At 36.8% G+C, this 19932-nt stretch overlaps 1 protein-coding gene across 13 annotated transcripts in view; it reads right to left on the bottom strand.

Moving 5' to 3' along the window:
- Positions 1 to 19932, bottom strand: part of GPATCH8 (G-patch domain containing 8) — a 119567-nt gene that overhangs the window by 66224 nt on the left and 33411 nt on the right. For 6 of the 13 annotated variants that reach the window (XM_072747025.1, XM_072747026.1, XM_025986915.2 and 3 more), the window contains 2 exons: positions 16305 to 16322; positions 13730 to 13802 (listed from right to left, as the gene is read on the bottom strand). Coding sequence is in view for 2 of the 13 variants with exons in the window: in XM_025986912.2 (XP_025842697.1) it covers positions 13730 to 13802 (73 nt within the window). In the remaining 11 variants the exon portion in view is untranslated. Of the gene's footprint in view, positions 1 to 13729; positions 13803 to 16304; positions 16512 to 19932 lie in introns of all 13 variants that reach the window. The other 7 variants (XM_025986912.2, XM_025986911.2, XM_072747022.1 and 4 more) reach the window with 2 other exon arrangements.

The following is a 19932-nucleotide window of genomic DNA, read 5'->3' as shown; positions in this document are numbered from 1 at the left end:
TCCCTCTGCCTATGTCTCTGCCTCTCTTTCTAGGTCTCTCATGAATAAATAAATAAAATCTTTTTAAAAAGGACGCCTGGGTGGCTCAGTGGTTGAGTGTCTGCCTTCAGCTCAGGGTGTGATCCCAAGTCTGGGGATTGAGTCTCACATTGGGCTCCCTGTGGGGAGCCTGCTTTTCCCTTTGCCTATGTCTCTGCCTTCTCTCTGTGTCTCTCATGAATAAATAAAATCTTTTAAAAATATTTTTTAAAAAAGTTTCTACTGACTTTATAAAAATTTATGTTAATCATGAAGAATATATAATCACTTCAAGTGCCTTAAGACTATCTCTAATTTTTTTGGCCAGAATAACTATTGTGTATTTTAATTCTGTAATACTTGCATTGCTCACCATCATGTATTTCCAGAACAGAGACATGAGCTACCACACAGACTACAGCATATTGATTAAAAGCATAGTTTTGGCACCATTATTCTACCACTTATTTGTTATAAGTTCTTGGGCAAAGCATTGCTCAGAATGTCAATTTCCTCATCTAAAAACCAGGAATGGTATCTACACATGAAAGAGGATTTAAATTAGATAATCCATATGCAAGCACTCACTGAATACTTAATAAATGCTAATAACTATTATAAATGATTAAAAGGTAAACCCAGTGAACAAGAGCTTGCCAGACAGACCTGCATGAACTGTACACTATACTTCTTGATTTGCTTCATTATCCTTCATCACTGTATCTTCTTTTCCATTTCCACTTCCATCACTCTAAGGTCTCATCAACTCATACCCAGACAACTTTCTAAACAGTCTTCCATTCATCTTCAGACATACTTTGATCATACTAGTATTTAACTTCTACCACAAATATCCTGGTAGGTGTATTGGAAAGAACAATAGATCGCAAATCAGAATTTAGGGCTGGGTTTCAGCACTATCACAAAGACATTTAGAAATCCTAAACCCAAATTTTTCCACCTGTAAAATGAATTTTAGGTAAAATTATCTTTAAGATTTTATTTATTTATTCATGAGAGACACAGAGAGGCAGAGACATAGGCAGAGGGAGAAGCAGGCTCCTTGTGGGGAGCTCAATGTAGGACTCGATCCCAGGACCCCGAGATCATGACCTGAGCCAAAGGCAGACACTTAACCACTGAGTTACCCAGGTGATGCAGGTAAAATTATCTTTAATTCTCTTTTTTGCTAAAAAAAAGTCTCTCTTCTGATCAAAAACTGCCTTTGGCTTACAAAATGAAGTCTAAATTGGGAGCAGTATTAACAATTCATTCAGTGTGAGTAGTTAAGAGCATGGTTTTGGAGTGTGAAAAAAAACCAAGATTTGAATTCTGATACTGTCATTTACTGGTTGTTTATCCTTAGGCAACTTACTAAGCTTTCTGAAGTCTTAGCTTCTTCTGCAAAATGAGAACAAAATTCTCATAGACTTGTTTTAAGAATTAAGTATTTTGGGATCCCTGGGTGGTGCAGCGGTTCGGCGCCTGCCTTTGGCCCAGGGCGCGATCCTGGAGACCCGGGATCGAATCCCACATCGGGCTCCCGGTGCATGGAGCCTGCTTCTCCCTCTGCCTGTGTCTCTGCCTCTCTCTCTCTCTCTCTCTCTCTGTGACTATCATAAATAAATAATAATAAAAAAAAATTAAAAAAAAAAGAATTAAGTATTTTTAAGTGCTTAGCACATAGTAAATACTCTATTTCATTTGTGCCTATTCAAACCAATTTCCCATCACTGCCGCCTTCTTATAGTTTCCAAACTGTTCTTGGAGACCAGAACTCTGCTTCAGCGAAAACAACTGTGTCATCCACCAACCCCCACCCCACCTTTTATATTATGAAGGTTCAACATCAAAAAAATATCTGGAGGGGTACTTGTACAGCTCAGTCTATTATGTGTCTGCCTGCTTCTCCATCTCCCTGCCGCTCCCCCTGATTGTGCGCTGGTCAAATATGTAAGTGGCACTTGGATGGCTCAGTTGGTTAAGCATCTGCCTTTGGCTCAGGTCATGGTCTTGGGGTCCTGGGATCAAGTCCCACATAAGACTCCCTGCTCAGCAGGGAATCTACTTCTCCCTCTCCCTCTGCTGTTCCCCTGCTTATGCTCTCTCGCTCACACATTCTCCCTCTTAAGTAATTTATTTTTTTTTAAATTTTTTTTAAAGATTTTATTTATTTATTCTTGAGAGATAGAAGGAGAGACAGAGCCAGAGACACAGGCAGAGACAGAGCCAGAGACACAGGCAGAGGGAGAAGCAGGCTCCATGCACTGGGAGCCCGACGTGGGATTCAATCCCGGGTCTCCAGGATCGCGCCCTGGGCCAAAGGCAGGCGCCAAACCGCTGCGCCACCCAGGGATCCCCCCTCTTAAGTAATTTAAAAATAAACTTTAAAAATAAAAGCAGAAATACATACATACATACATACATACATACATGCTGTATGAAAGGTCTATGGGCATTCCCTACTCCAGCCAGCTATGCCTACTCTTTGCTAACTGTAATCACTTATATACATCAGTATCTCCTGTTTTTGGTAATATCTATTCTTCCCTCCTCAAGACTTCACTGTGAAGTCTTCCCTAGTCATTCCCTTCTTCTGAGGACTTACAGCATTTACTCGAAGATTTCCCCACCCTTAACTCCTAAAATAAATAGCAGTAAAAGCAGTGTCTTACAATATTATGTATATTCTTTTAATGGTCTCTTGAACATAGGAAATATTCAATAAGTGTACAAATAATTCCATGTAATTCTTCACCAGAGCACCTCCTTAAAAGTAATCTACCTTGATAATGTCCTATCTGCTTCTCTTAAGTGGTCCACTCTTTTTTCTTAGTTAAAAAAAAAAAAAAAGGGTTGCTGGCTGGCTCAGTCAGAAGAGCATACAACTCTTGGTCTCAGGGTTTTGAGTTTGAGCCTTATTGTTGGGTATAGACATTACTTAAAAATAAAATCTTTTGGGATGCCTGGGTGGCTCAGCAGCTGAGCACCTCCCTTTGGCCCAGGGCATGATCCTGGAGTCCCGGGATTGAGTCCCACATCAGGCTCCCTGCATGGAGCCTGCTTCTCCCTCTGCCTGTGTCTGTGCCCCTCTCTCTCTCTCAAGAATAAATAAATAAAATCTTAAAAACAAAACAAAAAAATAAATAAAAAATAAAATCTTTTAAAAAGATAAATAAGTTTACCCAGATTCACTTAAAAAAAAAAAGCACTAGAATAATAAAAAAACTTTCTATACTTAACTATTCCAAATTTTCATTTGAAAAATTTGCCACTTCTTTTCTAGTTATTTTGCCACCACCTCAACATATATTTAATGTTTTCTGATGTATCCTTTAAATGTGATGATCTCTATACTGTGAAACAAGTAGTTCACACAGAATTTGAGTTCATTTTTCCCCTCCTCTCCTCCAATCCCTCTTTTTAGTCCAGCCCTAAGACTCAGACCTCTTACTGCAGACTGCCAATTCTCACTAATTTTATTTACTAAATGGGTTTCCTCTTGTTCATATTAATGAAATCCCATTCAGAAGGTCAGCTAGACCAGCTTCAAGTCTAACTAAGCCCTTCTGACAATCCATACATTCATGCTGGGGGAGCTACATGTCTGTCCCCCGCCCAACTACTCTTATTTTCAGTTACCAGCTTTTTCTGAGAAGGGCAAAAGTATATATAGGGACGCTGATTCCAAAGTCATGCTTATACTCGAATGGCAGAGACTCAGTAGCTATATGACCTTTCCAAAACTGTTTGTTCATTTATGCAATGAGTATACTAGTATTTCTTTCATTAAGTGGAACATAGAAAATACTTAGATTTAAATCAATGTTTGGAACATAATATGTACTAAGTCTAATTTCCTTTTCCCAAAAGAAAATAAATTTCAAAGGGAAACTAATATAGAAGGACAACAAATGAGATTTTACAAAGACCCTATTCACAAAACTTATCAGTCATTTATAATATTAAAGGAGAGCTTACTGGAACACCACCTGGCTGGCTCAGTCAGTAGAGCATGCAACTCCTGATCTTGGGACTATAAGTTTGAGCCCCATATTGGGTATAGAGATTGCTTAAAAATAAATCTTAAAAAATGGGGGGGGAGAGCTTATTTTTATCAACTAAAGAATGATCTCTCTTAGGAAGTCAGTGTGGTTTTAAAGATCAACATTCTAGTTTAACAATAAAGTCTATTTTTTCTTTTTTCTTTTTTTTTTAAGGAATGGGAGAAGGTCACAGAGAGGGGGAGAGAATCTTTAGCAGGCTCCATGCCCAGCGCAGAGCTCAATACCAGGCTCCATCTCACAACCCTGAGATCATGACCAGAGCCAAAATCAAGAGTTAGATGTTTAACTAACATCCAGGTACCCCATAAATCCTAAACTATAACACTACATATTTCTATTCTGTTGTACGGAATTCAAATCTAGTTTTTCTCCAGTCATAAAATGTAGTAAGAACACTGTTATTACTAGCAAATGTAAGCCCTACCCAGCTATATTTACCACTTATTTGCTAAATGAAATTAGAGCAGAGATGAGGGGAAGGGATATACACACAAAACCAAAGAAACAAACCCTACTCTACTACTCTGCTTTAATTTTGCCTACTGTTTTTCAAAGTAATTTTCTCTATATACAGATTTTTAAAGTAGGCTCCACCCCCAGCGTGGGGCCCAACAAGGGGCTTGAACTCACAATCCTGAGATCAACACCTGAGCTGAGATCAAGAGAGTTGGACACTTAGGGACACCTAAGTGGCTCAGTGGGTGAGTGTCTGCCTTCGGCTCAGGGCATGATCCTGGAGTCCTGGGATCAAGTCCCACATCAGGCTCCCTGCATGGAGTCTGCTTCTCCCTCTGCCTATGTCTCTACCTCTGTGTCTCTCATGAATAAATAAATAAAATCTTAAAAAAAAAAAAAAAAAGAGTTGGGACACTTAACTAAGAGCCACCCAGGGGCCCCAATTTTTATATTTCTAAATAGTAAGCATAGTGTATCAAATTTTAAAAGAATACAGTAAAAAGCAACTTAGTTTCCCTTCAGAATCTGTCTTGACAAGGATTTTTTTTCTCTGCATAGTCAAGCAAATACAAACATAAATGTACAGGTATATCTCACAGAATGTACCTGTTTAAGGTTTTGTAGTGGAATGTCTCAGTTCATGGCTCTCAAAATAGTATTATTCAATGATTTTTTATAGTAAAATGTTTACATTTCATTCTCAAAAATCTAATTCAGTATTTTTAGGAAAAATATATGTGAGAAACATAAAAATACTTTCCACATACACTAGTAGAACTTTGGAAAAGCTTCTTAAGTTTTGGGACAGACATGTTACTACACAACCATATTAATTATCTGACAATAAGGAGGAAATGTTTAAGCACTTTATATCCTAATATATATATTTTTTTTAAATCACAAAAAGGAACCTATACTTTGAAAATTTGCTGTTTTGGGATTGACAGGTAACTCACATTAAATAATGGTAAATAGGGCAGCCCGAGTGGCTCATTGGTTTAGCGCTGCCTTCAGCCCAGGGCATGATCCTGGAAACCCGGGATTGAGTCCCACATCGGGTTCCCTGCGTGGAGCCTGCTTCTCCCTCTGCCTCTCTCTCTCATTCTCTCTCTGTGTGTCTCATGAATAAATAAATAAAATTATAAATAAATAAGTAAATAAATAAATAAATAAATAAAGGTAAATAGGTACCCAAGTAAACTTTTCACACAGATAGTCTGATTTAGGGGGAAAAATACTGATTTTAAGCAGGAGATGTGTGTCTATCAGTACGTACGCATGTATCTGTGTATATAATTTAACACAAATGGTAGTTTAGTATATATCACACACTATTCTGCATATTGTTTTTCTACTTAATGTTCCTTGGAAATTGTTCTACATATAACGAATACATCCTGAACTACTTCAATCCTTTTAAAGCAGCATAGTTTCCCTCTATACAATCTTAGTATTCTATTTCTTCAATCCAAAATGCCATTAACCATAAAACACACTATTTTATATGCTTGAAAGAAATTTAAAAGCTGCCAATTATAACCATAATGCCATTAATAAGATGCATTTAATCTTACCTCTCTATTAAAATACAAAATAAATGTCTTGGAATCAATGAAATACGGTGGACTGTTTCCAATGTTTAGTTATCACAAAATAACAAAATAACGTCAATCACAAATTATTTTGTGCATTTCAAAGAATAAGTGAAGAGAAAATTAGAATTGCTGACCCCAAGGATACATGCATTTTATTTTAGAAGATTTTTTATTTTTTTGAGGGGAGGAGGGGCAGAGGGGGAGAAAGAGAAAGCACTCCAAGCAGACTCCCTACTGAGGGTACAGAGCTCAAAACAGGGCTCAATCCCTCCACTCTGAAAGCACAACTCAAGCTAAATTCAAGATCCAGATACTCAGCTGACTGAGCCACCTAGGAGCCTCAGGATTCATTTTAATCTTTAAGTAATTCAGACTTTCCTCTGCAGTGGTTTACCAATTTATATGCTCACTAGCTATGATGTAAAGATGTTTTCCCAAAATATGACCAGGCTAATTTTTTTTAACCTATCCAATGCAAAAGCGAAAAACTATATCTCATTTTTTTGTGTGTTTGTTTTTTAAAAGATGTCATTTATTTATTTGTGAGAGACACACAGAGAGAGGCAGAGAGAGAAGCAGGCTCCACGCTGGGAGCCCAATGCGGAACTCGATCCCAGAACCCCGGGATCACACCCTGGGCCAAAGGCAGATGCTCAACTGCTGAGCCACCCAGGCATCCCTATCTCATGGTTTTTAAAATGCATATTTCTATTATGAAAGAAAACTGAAAAAAAAAAAAAAGAAAAAACTGAGAATATTCTCATATTTGTGTTACTTTTCTATAAGCAGTGTTCATATCATTTCCCCTTTCCTCCTTAGGCTGTCTTTCATGTAACAGATAAATACATGAAGGAAGTTTGTCCTTTGTCTATAATGAGATGTTGCAAATATTTCCCCCAGTTTGTTATATTTTTTTTTATTTTATTTGCAATGAAATACAGTAAAATGTATCCTTTTTAAAAATGGCTTCTGGGTTTGAGAGTAAACTCAGAAAAGATTTCCTCATTCCAATGTTTTGTTCTTGTTTTTTTTTTTTTTTAAGTAAGCTCTATGCCTAACATGGGGTGTGATCTTATGACCCCAAGATCAAGTCACATGCTTCACTGACTGAGCCAACCAGGTTCCCCTGCAACATTATTTTTTAAATCATAAATATCCCAGTGCACACTCTAGTGATCTTATGATTTCTTTTTTTTATAACATTTAAATATTTTAATCATCCAGAATATATGTTAGGGTAAGGTAGCACAGTGTAGATCCAACTTCTTTTTTATGAGTTGGTATCCAGGTTTCCCAATGCCACTGTTCAGTGATTGGGACTCTTCTTTGATGTTATAAATTAGGCTCAGAAGTGGCAATAACTAATGACCTAGGAATTAGTGACATAGACACCAAACTTAGGGGTTTAAGGACCCTAAAATGCACGCAGCATTAAAAACAGATCTGAGAGTCAATTATCTAACACATATTGAGCACATTATGGCTACTATATTGTAAATTCTGGGAAATACAGAGTAGCAAGACAGTGCTTCTCTATTTTTTTAAATGACATTTAGGTTTCTGATTAAGATCTAAAGATGGGAGGCATGTGGCTGGCTGTCAGTGGAGCATGCAGCTCTTGATCTCAGGTTGTAAATTCAAACCCTATTATTGGGTGTACAGATTACTTAAAAATAAAGTCTTGAAAAAAAAAAAAAAAAGAAGAGAAAGATCCAAAGATGGGTTATCTCCAATTCAGTTAAAACATCTAAATAAATACGAGAGGTATTAATAACTATCAGCAATTATTTAGCATTTTATAGTTTTTATAAAGTAATTTCATCATTTACATTAATTTACTTCATCCCATAATTGTGAATAAATGAGCAAAGATTTTAATTCCCATTTACTGGAATGAAAAATAACTGTGATGGTAACTTGTCCTTTACTTGAAGTGGCAGAGCCAAACTCAAACCTAGATCTTATATTTTCTTTTTTTTTTTTTTTAGGATTTTATTTATTTATTCATGAGACACACACACACACACACACACACACACACACACACACACACACACACACACACACACACAGAGGGGGGCAGAGATACAGGCAGAGGGAGAAGCAGGGTCCATGCAGGGAACCCAATGTAGAACTCGATCCCAGGCCTCCAGGATCACGCCCTGGGCTGACCGCAGCGCTAAACCGCTGAGCCACCCAGGCTGCCCGATCTTATATTTTCTAAATGCTGCTCACATTGCCTTCACATCCTACACCAAGTACTTTTACACAAAACCAGACAAGAATCCCCACATTCAAGGAACTTGAAGTGATCAGTCAATTAAATTCAAATTGATCACATACTTAATTCTAAGCATGAAAAGAATACATAAAAGTATAAAACTTAAGAAACCATTAAAGATCTAGAGTTGTTTAAAAGAGCAAGACTTGGGGAAACAGAACAATTTCTTATGTACTTTGTCCATGGCTTATGCTATTCACAGCTAGTATAGCTAGAATACATTATTAATTCAGTAAATATTTCTTGGTTGTCTGTTACTGAATGAATCTTCTAGACGGGGTGAGATATGAAACAGTATCAGAACCCATCCATTTCTCCCAGGGGCTGACCTTTTGTTTTTGTTTAAAAATAAAATATAATAATCAGTAAAATCATTGAAAAGCACCTAGACGGGATCCCTGGGTGGCGCAGCGGTTTAGCGCCTGCCTTTGGCCCAGGGCGCAATCCTGGAGACCCGGGATCGAATCCCACGTCGGGCTCCCGGTGCATGGAGCCTGCTTCTCCCTCTGCCTATGTCTCTGCCTCTCTGTGTGTGACTATCATAAATAAATAAAAATTAAAAAAAAAAAAAGCACCTAGACAACAAAGAAATTCAAGTACCCCCACTTCTGGGCTACACCTACTGACTAAACATTTCACAGCAAAGTAAAGATTTTGAGCTGCATTCCACTCTATTTTAAAGCTGCCAAAAGGTTTTAAAACAATTTCAAGAGATACATCTAGTCCAACTGCCACAAAATACAACTGTCACTTATTGATGCTTAATTCCAAATTAAGTATCTTCTGCCTCTACAATAAGCAATTGTCCACATATTTATCAACAGGCCTTTCTTTGTGTTGTTCCCGTCAGATACCTTATCAACATATCTTTTCTACAAGTCTTTTTTTCTTTTTAATACTAGCAATCACTTATCAGCCACACACAATAAAGTTCTTTTTCTAAACTTTAGAAATATCTTAATACCAAGGGAGAACAAATGGTAAGAATAAAAGAAATTCAACTACAAAAATAAACCCAATTCCTGCCACAGATAATCTCATTCTAGAGTCAGCATACCCTATTCCCCAATCCACCTAGTGACAAGATATTTGCACTGTAGTTTCTAAGGACTGACACTCTTTATAAAAACCTTATATGGGTTGAAATAATTTTTTTCTAAGTTTTTATTTACTTATTCGTGAGAGACACAGAGAGAGAGACAGAGACATAGGCAGAGGGAGAAGCAGACTCCCTGAGGGGAACTCAATGCAGGACTCAACCCCAGGACCCCCGGGATCATGCCCTGAGCCAAAGCAGACGCTCAACCACTGAGCCACCCAGGCGTCCTGAAATAACTTTTTTATTTTTTTATTTATTTTTTTTTTGAAATAACTTTTTTAAAAAATATTTTATTTATTTGAGAGCAACAGAGACAGAGTGTGAGGGGGGGGGGGCAGGGGGAGAAGAAGCAGCAGACTCCTCATTGAATAGGGAGTCCATGACTCGGGCTCCAATCCCAGGACCTGAGATCAGGACTTGAGCCAAAGGCAGATGCTTAACCTTAGAACTAAGCCACTCAGGCGTCCTTGGTTGAAATATTTAAATGTTAACCAGAAATCCTGAAGGAACCAGGCTTAAACTTAAATGATCATTATGTTTAATATGTCAGAGCCCTAAAATCAAATAAAAAGAACTGAAAGAATTTACAAAGCTGTGACCCCAGGAATTACAGGCAGTGACTAGTCTATGCAATACTAAAAAAGCATTATCACTTTCACTAGATCAACAGAGTTTTCTTCAGTGGTTATCTATAGCAAAGGTTTGGTACAATGAAAAAAATGTCATGAATTACCTCAACATGCCCTAAATGTGGCTACATTCTAGGTCAGATCATGTGGGTATTATAGAAACATCTATGAAAGGGAAGTATGCACACTGCTGAATCTGATACTAAAAAAAATAGCCATTTATAAGACAATTAAACTCAACCTTTAATGTTGGCAAGAGAATAAGGTTCTATTCTTTTCCAGGGTAAAGATATTGTACTAGCCATTCAAAACAGATAGGCTTTTTTTTTTAAAGATATATTTATTTATTCATGAGAGACACTGAAGGAGAGGCAGAGACATAGGCAAAGGGAGAAACAGGTTCCTCACAAGGAGCCCAATGTAAGACTCGATCCCAGGACCCCAGGATCACAATCTGAGCTAAAAAGCAGATGTTCAACCACTGAGCCACCCAGGCATCTCCAAAACAGGTAGGTTTGCACAACAATGTGAATTTAGTGAACACTACTGAACTGTACTTTAAAATGGTTAAAGATGGGGGAAGGAGGAAGGTTAAAATGGTAATTTTATGTATTTTTTTTATCACAATGAAAAAAGAAAGAGATGAGCTTCAAATTCCTTTGTAATTTAGATGAATAATAGACTTATGAGTTATTGAATGCTTATATGCTTGCAACTGTGGAGATGGAGTTAAGATAAGGATTAAAACCAAATTCCTGGGACACCTGGGTGGCTTAGCAGTTAAAGTGCCTGCCTTCAGCTCAGGGTATGATCCTGGAGTCCCGGGATCAAGTCCCACATCGGGCTCCCTGCATGGATCCCGCTTCACGCTCTGCCTGTGTCTCTGCTTCTTTCTCTCTGTGTGTCTCTCATGAATAAATAAATTTTTAAAAAAATTCCTCTTATCAAGGATCTCAATGTTAAAAACCAAAATTCTAGAGTAGTCTTAAAATGAAATAAAAATTAAATTAATATTTTCCAGGGCATCTGGGTGCCTGACTAGACTCTTGGGATTGATTGAGCCCCAAGACGGGCTCCCTGCTCAATGGGAAGCATGCTTCTCCCTTTCCCTCTGTCCACCCTGTCACCCCCGGCTCATGCTCTCTTTCTCATTCTCACTCTCTATATCAAATAAATGAAATCTTTAAAAAAAAAAAAAAAGTGGGCAGCCCCAATGGCGCCGCGGTTTAGCGCCGCCTTCAGCCTGGGGCGTGATCCTGGAGACCCGGGATTGAGTCCCACATCAGGCTCCCTGCATGAAGCCTGCTTCTCCCTCTGCCTGTGTCTCTGCCTCTCTCTCTCTCTCTCTGTGTCTCTCATGAATGAATAAATAAAATCGTTAAAAAAAAGTAAATAAATAAATAAAAATTAAAAATTTTCCATCACTGAAAAATGAGTATTCAACTACCTCTCCTTTCTTAAATTCACTTTCTCTTTTCCTCTGCTAGGTGTACTTGTAAGTCTCTGATGCTTACAAATGAAAATTTCTGGGATTCAGATTTGCTAGCCCCTATGAAATGCCCTGAAATTCTAATGCTTTGTGTGCCTGAACAAAAAGTATCAATCAACAATGCTCCTTGGAATCTCTGAATAGGAGGAATGTAAAGATGGTAGGGAAAGATCAAATTCAGACTTCAGAACTTCCTCTAAGCAATCACCTCCATTTAATTTTATCAACCTAACACTTAACAATTATGTAAAATACTGAGACAAATTTTATCCTTTCAGTCCTGATTACCCTCTCTCTCTCTTCGGGACTCTTACAAATCCATGGTCTTTGTCATACAAACTGCTCTCAATTGCATTCTTTGTATCGAATGCAATGAGTTCTTAAGCCATTGAGAAAACAAGTTTAATGGTAATCACATCTTTCTATCTCCTCCCTCAAAATAGATAAGTGCTTAATAATAGATACTAATTTGAGATATATTTATTGAGCATCTCCTTTGTATCACCACTGAATAGAACTTATAGAATTATAATTTAAAAAGCAAAGGTTTTAGGGGCACTTGGAGAGCTCAGCTGTATGAGTGTCTGACTCTTGGTTTCAGCTTAGGTCATGATTTTGGTGAGATCAAGCCCTCATCCCGCTCCATGGTCAGTAAGGAGTCAGCTTGCCCCTCTCCCTCTTCTCCCCCTCACCATGGCAAGTACTCTATCTCTCCCAAATAAATAAATAAATAAATACACAAAATTGTGTGTGTGTGTGTGTGTGTGTGTGTGTGTGTGTGTGTGTAGCAAAGGCTTTAAAGACTAGAATGTCCTGCTTTATGCCCTGTCCTGAGCCCCTTAACACACTTGAACTGATTAGCCTTCCCATTCAAATTGTGAAAATCTATTTCCAAACTTCAAAGAATTAGTCAATAAAAGTACACCTCTCCCCAAAGATTATACAATGAGTGCCCCCACCCCATGACCAGAAGTAGAACTGCCAATGATTCTCATCATTTCTGAGGTAGTGTTCACATCTGCAAAGAATAAACAGTAGCTCTTTAACATGAGGGAGCTAAAAAGTGAATGGAGTTGGTTTCCAACTAACAAGAACTCAAATCCAGAAATATTAGTATTTTGTTTCTATCTACATGTTTACTATAGTTAAAAGAAAAAAATAAATGCAATGGAAACTTTAAGCCATGTATTTTCCAGAGCCTGATCTGAACCTGAGAAATGACCTTGGCTTAGAAAGCTGTAGGAAATAAACCTCTGCTTCCATTTTATGTTTCATGTGGGTTGTCTTCTCTCTACTACTACATGGATTTTGATGGCAGAGAAAAAGAACCAGGGCAATCACCAGCTTCAGGGAGAATTTGGAAAGGCAAAAATTAAATTCCCCTGTTGAATGGCTCCCTTTATAGTATTAAAGCCAAAATACAACGTTGCTAAATGACACAAAGAAAGCACACTCTTGCTGAGTGAAGTAAGTCAATCGGAGAAGGACAAACATTCTATGTTCTCATTCATTTGGGGAATATAAATAATAGTGAAAGGGAATATAAGGGAAGGGAGAAGAAATGTGTGGGAAATATCAGAAACGGAGACAGAACATAAAGACTCCTAACTCTGGGAAACGAACTAGGGGTGTTGGAAGGGGAGGAGGGTGAGGGGTGGGGGTGAATGGGTGACGGGCACTGAGGGGGGCACTTGACGGGATGAGCACTGGGTGTTATTCTGTATGTTGGTAAATTGAACACCAATAAAAAATAAATTTATTAAAAAAAAAAAAAGAAAGCACACTCTTGAGACTGTGTGTTTCTTTTACTCTACCCACCCATCACCCCCATCAGAAAAATATTAAACTAGTTGAACCATACATTCAGAATTGTTCACCTGAAAGTATTCATGACACAGCAGCTTATCCTTACAAACTATTAGCTTAATAGTAACTTAAAATACAGTTATAGGAAAAATATAGACTGTTCTAAGGGAGAAAAGGCGGGGAGGGGGGAAAGCCCAGACCAAAAAAAGACAATAAATATATTCAAGCATAAGATCAAATCAAAAACATTGTTTTTCTTTCTTTATTTTTGTATATTTAAAAAACTTACCCTGAAGAGATTTTCCCAATCCCTGGCCCAGCTTCCACCCATGTTTCTGGAGTAAGCGATGTCCAATATTATCCTGACAGACAGAACAGAGAGACAAACCAAAAATATTCCAATAATATATTCTTCCCTTCCTAGTGACATTTAAACAGGTGATGAGCAAGAGATAATTCTACATATATGCATGCAAAAAGATGCTAATAATAGGGTAAATGTGCCCAATAAAAGGGGCATTAATGTAAAAAGAAATGCTGGCCAGTATTTTATATGGTAAGAACATAAGGGTAAGGGTCCTTTCTGATGGTGTGCCGGGCAACTTTTGTATATAACACTTTAAAAAGGAGAAAAAAGGGAAGGGGAAAGGGGGAAGAATACATTTATGAAGTTTAAAACTAACATTAAAAAGCATAAAATCAAGGTACTTATACAATCATATCCACCACCTAGACAGCACCACTTTAAGATTTTTTTTTTTTTAAAGAAAATCTACACTGTGTTTAGTTATTTTGTTTATGTGTCAGGCTTTCATGATACAAAGTAAGTTGTAAGTGTAAGACTGCCCCACCACTAGAAATGAAAACACAATCAGAGCAAAATCCAGGCTAGACTTGATTGGTTTTTTTAATATATATATAATATAAATATTTAACTAGCATGCAGCCAATATTAAACTGAAAAAACAGTGAGGTTAGTAAAACAAGAAATTAAATTGATTAAACAGAAAAATAAAATGAGCTCAAGCACAGACTGAGTGATGCATTTCAACATGTAATCTAACAAAAATGCTAAAATGTTAGAATGAAACAGGCCTAGCAATAAGTTAACAGTAAAGAACCATTAGTGCATGTAGGGGGGAAAAAACCAATATACATAATGTCTCATCTTCCTAGGAGCACATCAGAAAAGGTATTTCAATGTAAACTGTATGAAAAGACACCAGAAACAACAATTAATGTCAGCTTCTGTGTAAGGGTTCAAGATCTTAGAAACCTCTGCATACCTTTGTCCCATTTGCTTTTTACAAATACTGTGAAATATGGAGACAAAACTAAAATAACCATTAACTACATCAGATAAAACGCTGTTAAACTAAAGGGAAACAATTAAAAATAATAAACACAAATTGTTCTATATGCATTAAAATGTAATTTATAGTACTAACCTGGTATCACCATTTGAAAATAATCTATTTCCTGAACCAATCTTAGAAAGCTAAAGCCATAAATCGCTGATTTAAAAAAATCAAGCAGCTCCTATTAAACTGCTTTTTACCTTCTAGCTCCATATTCAATGATAAAATGCTCTTTAGAATTGCAGATGAAATAAAAAATTATTTTACTGTTATCTTTGCTGATAGTAAGTTAGAAGAGGAAGATTAAGCCTCCCAATGTTCTGTTTAAGTGGGGGTGGGGAGGGACAGTGAAGGACAATTTCCTTCCACAAGTTTATGACATGCAAACTGCAAAGTCAAAAACTGCAAAAAAAGAAAAAAAAAAAAACCTGCAACGGATCAAGCAGTGGGGAAAAAGATCAGGATACTTCTTTAAAAACAAAAAATAAGGCAAAAGATAATGGAAAATTCGTTTCCAAAAATGAAAAAAAAGAAAAAAAAAGAAAATTTGTTTCTAAAATAGAAGTTACAGGGACACCGGGGTGGCTCAGCGGTTTAGCACCTGCCTTCAGCCCAGGGCGTGATCCTGGAGTCCCGGGATAGGGTCCCACTTCGGGCTCCCTGCAGGGAGCCTGCTTCTCCCTCTGCCTGTGTTTCTGCCTCTCTCTCTGTGTCTCTTATGAATAAATAAATAAAATCTTTAAATAATAATAATAATAAAATAGAAGTTACAGTATGCCTGGGTGACTCAGAGGTTGAGTGTCTGCCTTTGGCTCAGGGTGTGATCCTGGGTCCTGGGATCGAGTCCTGCATTGGGCCCCCTGCGAGGAGCCTGCTTCTCCCTCTGCCGGTGTCTCTCATAAATAAATTAAAAATCTTGGGATGCCTGGGTGGCTCAGTGATTGAGCATCTGCCTTTGGCTCAGGGCATGATCCTGGGTCCAGCGATTGAGCCCTGCATTGGGCTTCCTTTGAGGAGCCTGCTTCTCCCTATGTCTATGTCTCTGCCTCTCTCTGTGTCTCTCATGAATAAATAAAATCTTAAAAAAAGAAGAAGAAGCAGAAGCAGAAGAAGAAGAAGAAGAAGAAGTCATCTTTCTTATACTATGAAGATATAAACTTACCTGTACATAAAATCCTTATTTTGTATAACTTCTACAAGTGAAACTATGCAAAGGACAAGGATAGCAGAATGCCTTTAAGATTATGTAGTTGACTAAATTATTGTTTAATTTTTTAATAATAATCTGATGTTTTAACTATATTTGACACAGAGGTTTAGCGTATTAAACCACACTGACAAAAACTGTTGCTCCCTTTTTTAAGAAAACTCAATCTTCGGCTAAATGGAGATGAGACATTATGCTGACTGTGTTATATTATGAATGCACTAAAATAAACAGACAGATGAAGCAGTATGCTATTTCCAAAAGCAGTGCAAGTGGAGTGAAAGCATTTCCATACGAACCTGGCTTTAAAAACTGGGCTGTCAAAAGAACAGTTAAATGTAACACAAAGTAAGAAACTGTCCAATCACTAATGGTCGTTTTTTTTTTTTTTTTGTCTTGTTTTCAATTCACTGCTTGCAATTAATGTATTTATTAAAGAAGAGTGAAAGCATAAGTAAATCCACGAGTCAAGACCAGCTGAGAGATTCAAGAGCAGCGTGTTGTGACTGACAACAGTGAAAGGAAAAGCAAATGTTAAAGGGAGAGGAAGAAAAAAGAAAACTTTAGGATTATACACATTAGCACCACTTTTACAAAACCACTCAAGATGGCTGTCACCTCAAAAAAAAAAAAAGCTACTGATACAAAATGGTAGTGGCATTTTTCAAACTTCAGGTGAAAATCATTCTTTAATTAAGTTTATTTTCCTAAGTATGAATAAGGAATGAAATGTCAGGATCTATATTAAAATTATTAACATGCCACTCTATGTCCTTATGATTACAAAAAAGGCAACAGAAACAATGGACATATCTCTCCCAGAACCTCTTCCCCTTACCACATCCTAGATTAAGTGAATGGCTAATACAGAAAATCTGGACCTTTCCTATCATTCCAGACTACCTACTTTTGGAGAAAAAAAAAGGCAGCTCTGTGACTCTGCAGAAAGGGCTAGTATTCAGTTTGGTCCCTTTTCCTACCTAAAAAAAAAAAAAAAGTTTTATAAATACTTGTCAAAAATCCAATAGGCTTAGGGGATGATGGATAACACAAGCAAGGCACACCAAAATACCTTAAAACAAAATAAACAAAGCAGACTTGCTTAGCTCTGAAATAATCAAAATGCTCATTGAATGTTCACTGTGAAAGAACAAGGGACTCCCTCGTAAGCCTGTGAAAATAATAATCTCCTCTCTTTGGAGTTGTGATTTTGCTAATTATTCCCATGGATGTTACTTATAAGAATAAACTGAAGTGGGCAGCCCGGGTGGCTCAGCGGTTTAGCACCGGCTTCGGCCCAGGTTGTGGTCCTGAAGACCCGGGATCGAGTCCCACGTCAGGCTCCCTGCATGGAGCCTGCTTCTCCCTCTGCCTGTGTCTCTGCCTCTCTCTCTCTATCATAAATAAATAAATCTTAAAAAAAAAAAAAAAAAAGAATAAACTGAAGTAATTTAAAGCCCAAATAGGTAATCCAGACACAACAAGGGCAATGAGCATTAAATTTCTGAAATAGTAACAATTTACTGTTTCAGTCACTATAGAAGTAACTAAAAAAAAAATCTTTCAGTTTTTTATTTTAAAATAAAATATATAATTTGAGATTTAATTATAATCTCATAGACTAAAAATAATAGAAGAAAATTTTAACACTGTCTGATTTATAACAAATGGGCATGACAATGACAGGCTGCTTATAAATTAAATGTACATGGAAGAACTGTCAAGAAATTCTATCTCATCTACCTACATATTTAAGTAAACTCCATCCCAAATATGGACTAAACTCATGACCCCAAGATCAAGAGTTGCATATTCTACCAACTGAGCCAATCAGGCATCCTAAGGCAAATACTAAATTTAAATTAATTGATAAAGCAACTGACCTTTGCCCAAGGGACATAGCCAAAAAACTGGTTTTCCACTTGATTCACAGAGTTCTCACAAGCTATTTGTTCCTCTCTGTGCCCAAGACCAAAATGGTGGCACTGTGGCATTTTCTTTGGCTAGACATGAAGTTCTTATTTCTGGTCAAACTAAGAAACTGAGCTGAAAATCCAAACTTTTTTACCCCTATCACCTCAGTTGGCATTTTTTCTTTTCTATTTCTAAACAAACATATAAATAAATTGCTATATTTTTACCCTTTGTTCCCTTCTACTGTATGTGTAAGAAAGGAGAATATAATTTTTAAATGGGAAGATCTCTGAAAGCAAGAAATATAAGTATTATAAACTATCGATATGCTGAAACACAATACCAGAAAAAACAAAAACACCTCATTATTGTTTCAGCCATTCCTCAATATTTCTATTATTAACTATGAAGTAGAAAATTTTCCCAAGAAATTTTCTCTTCTCCATAAAGCTATATTCCATCATAGTAACAATAACCATTTTGGCAATAGTACCACCAATCTGAATAATGGGAGCCTGCCAAAATACAAATAAAAATTTACTTTATTGTAAGCTGCTGATTTCCAGTTTTTATAGCAGGAAACAGAATATCATGTCTCAAGAGAAAACTATACTACAATTTTGTCCGTGACTGGATGAATATTAACTCCACACTCAATTTTCTTTTAGTTGACAGCCACATTAAATTTCATTTGCCCTTTTTCAACAGTGACAAAAATAGTAAGTCTCTTGAGTGGATTGTAAGCTTTGCTGATTGTGTATTAAAAGATTCTATAAGCAAAAACCAAAGGCTACTAGGTGAACCCATGCAAACAACAAGTTGTAAAAATTCCCGAAACAAAAAATCTATAGCTCACTACAGATGACACAATGAAGACTAGAGAGAAAAGCCATATAGTAATGCTACACCATTCAGCTCCAAGAAGCACATTATTTATAGTGCAGTCCACATATGGTCACTGCTAAATGTCAAATCAGCAGTCTTATAATTACAGTTTGGAACTATTGGAGTCCACAGATCTAAACAGATATGCAACATGACAAAACTCAATTATACATATACTTCTAAATCCCTACATGAGCAATGTAAACATCAGCAACTGGAGTTTGAAAACTTACATTATTTTTTAAAAAACTGTTCAGTCAACCTAACAACTATAAAGATGGGATTTTAATCAGGTAAAACAAAGACCAACTAACGGCTGGTGGTAGTTTTACTTCCAACTGCAACGGTGACAACATATTTTACTATGGTGCAGGTATTTTGCCTTCTGCCCCCATCTCATTTCTCCTATTCTATGACAAAGGCCATAAAAACCATATATCCTAAATCACACCAGCCACAGTTCTTGGAACCATGGTGGAATTTTAGACTGAGCTACGGCTTTAAATTAAGTTTGTTTTCTAAGTATTTTATCCTTATGAAGAATGTAGAGGATATAATAATTATAATGGCTGGGACTTTAAAACATCATTAAGCAATAACTTAAAATTCAAGCTCTAAAAAGTTTCTTTGTAATAAGAGTAAAATAATACTTTCCATCTTCTCTGTTATTCAGATAATCAAGTTGTCTGGCAATTCATAATTTTCTTAAAACAAAGTTTTATTCCTGATCAAAAATTTTATTGAAAGATATTTGGTTGGTTGAAATAAAGCAGGGGAAATAAAACTTTTTAACAAAGATTATGAAATACTTTACAAATGCTGGATTTTGAGGTGTTTTCAACACTTCCTGATTGAAATGGAAATACCTGTATCATCTCACTAGCAAATCTAGGCTTCAAAGTTTACTAAAAGCATAATGCATTATTGAGTCTTTGTATTTCATTCCTCATCTTGTTGGTTTGCAACAAATTTACCCTATTACCAAAGAAAAAGACCTTAATCCTATACTCACAATAACCTTTCACACAGGCATATTTCTTGGCACAAACCTGTGCAGAGACTTCCACGGTTACCAGCTGCTGCAGATTACCTTTGTTTTTAAAATAAAAAAAAAAAAAAAAAAAAAGA

Source organism: Vulpes vulpes, chromosome 2 (genome assembly GCF_048418805.1).
Source record: "Vulpes vulpes isolate BD-2025 chromosome 2, VulVul3, whole genome shotgun sequence".
Taxonomy (NCBI): domain Eukaryota; kingdom Metazoa; phylum Chordata; class Mammalia; order Carnivora; family Canidae; genus Vulpes; species Vulpes vulpes.
The sequence above is the reverse complement of the archived record's forward strand: the minus strand, read 5'-3'. Positions and strand labels throughout refer to the sequence as shown.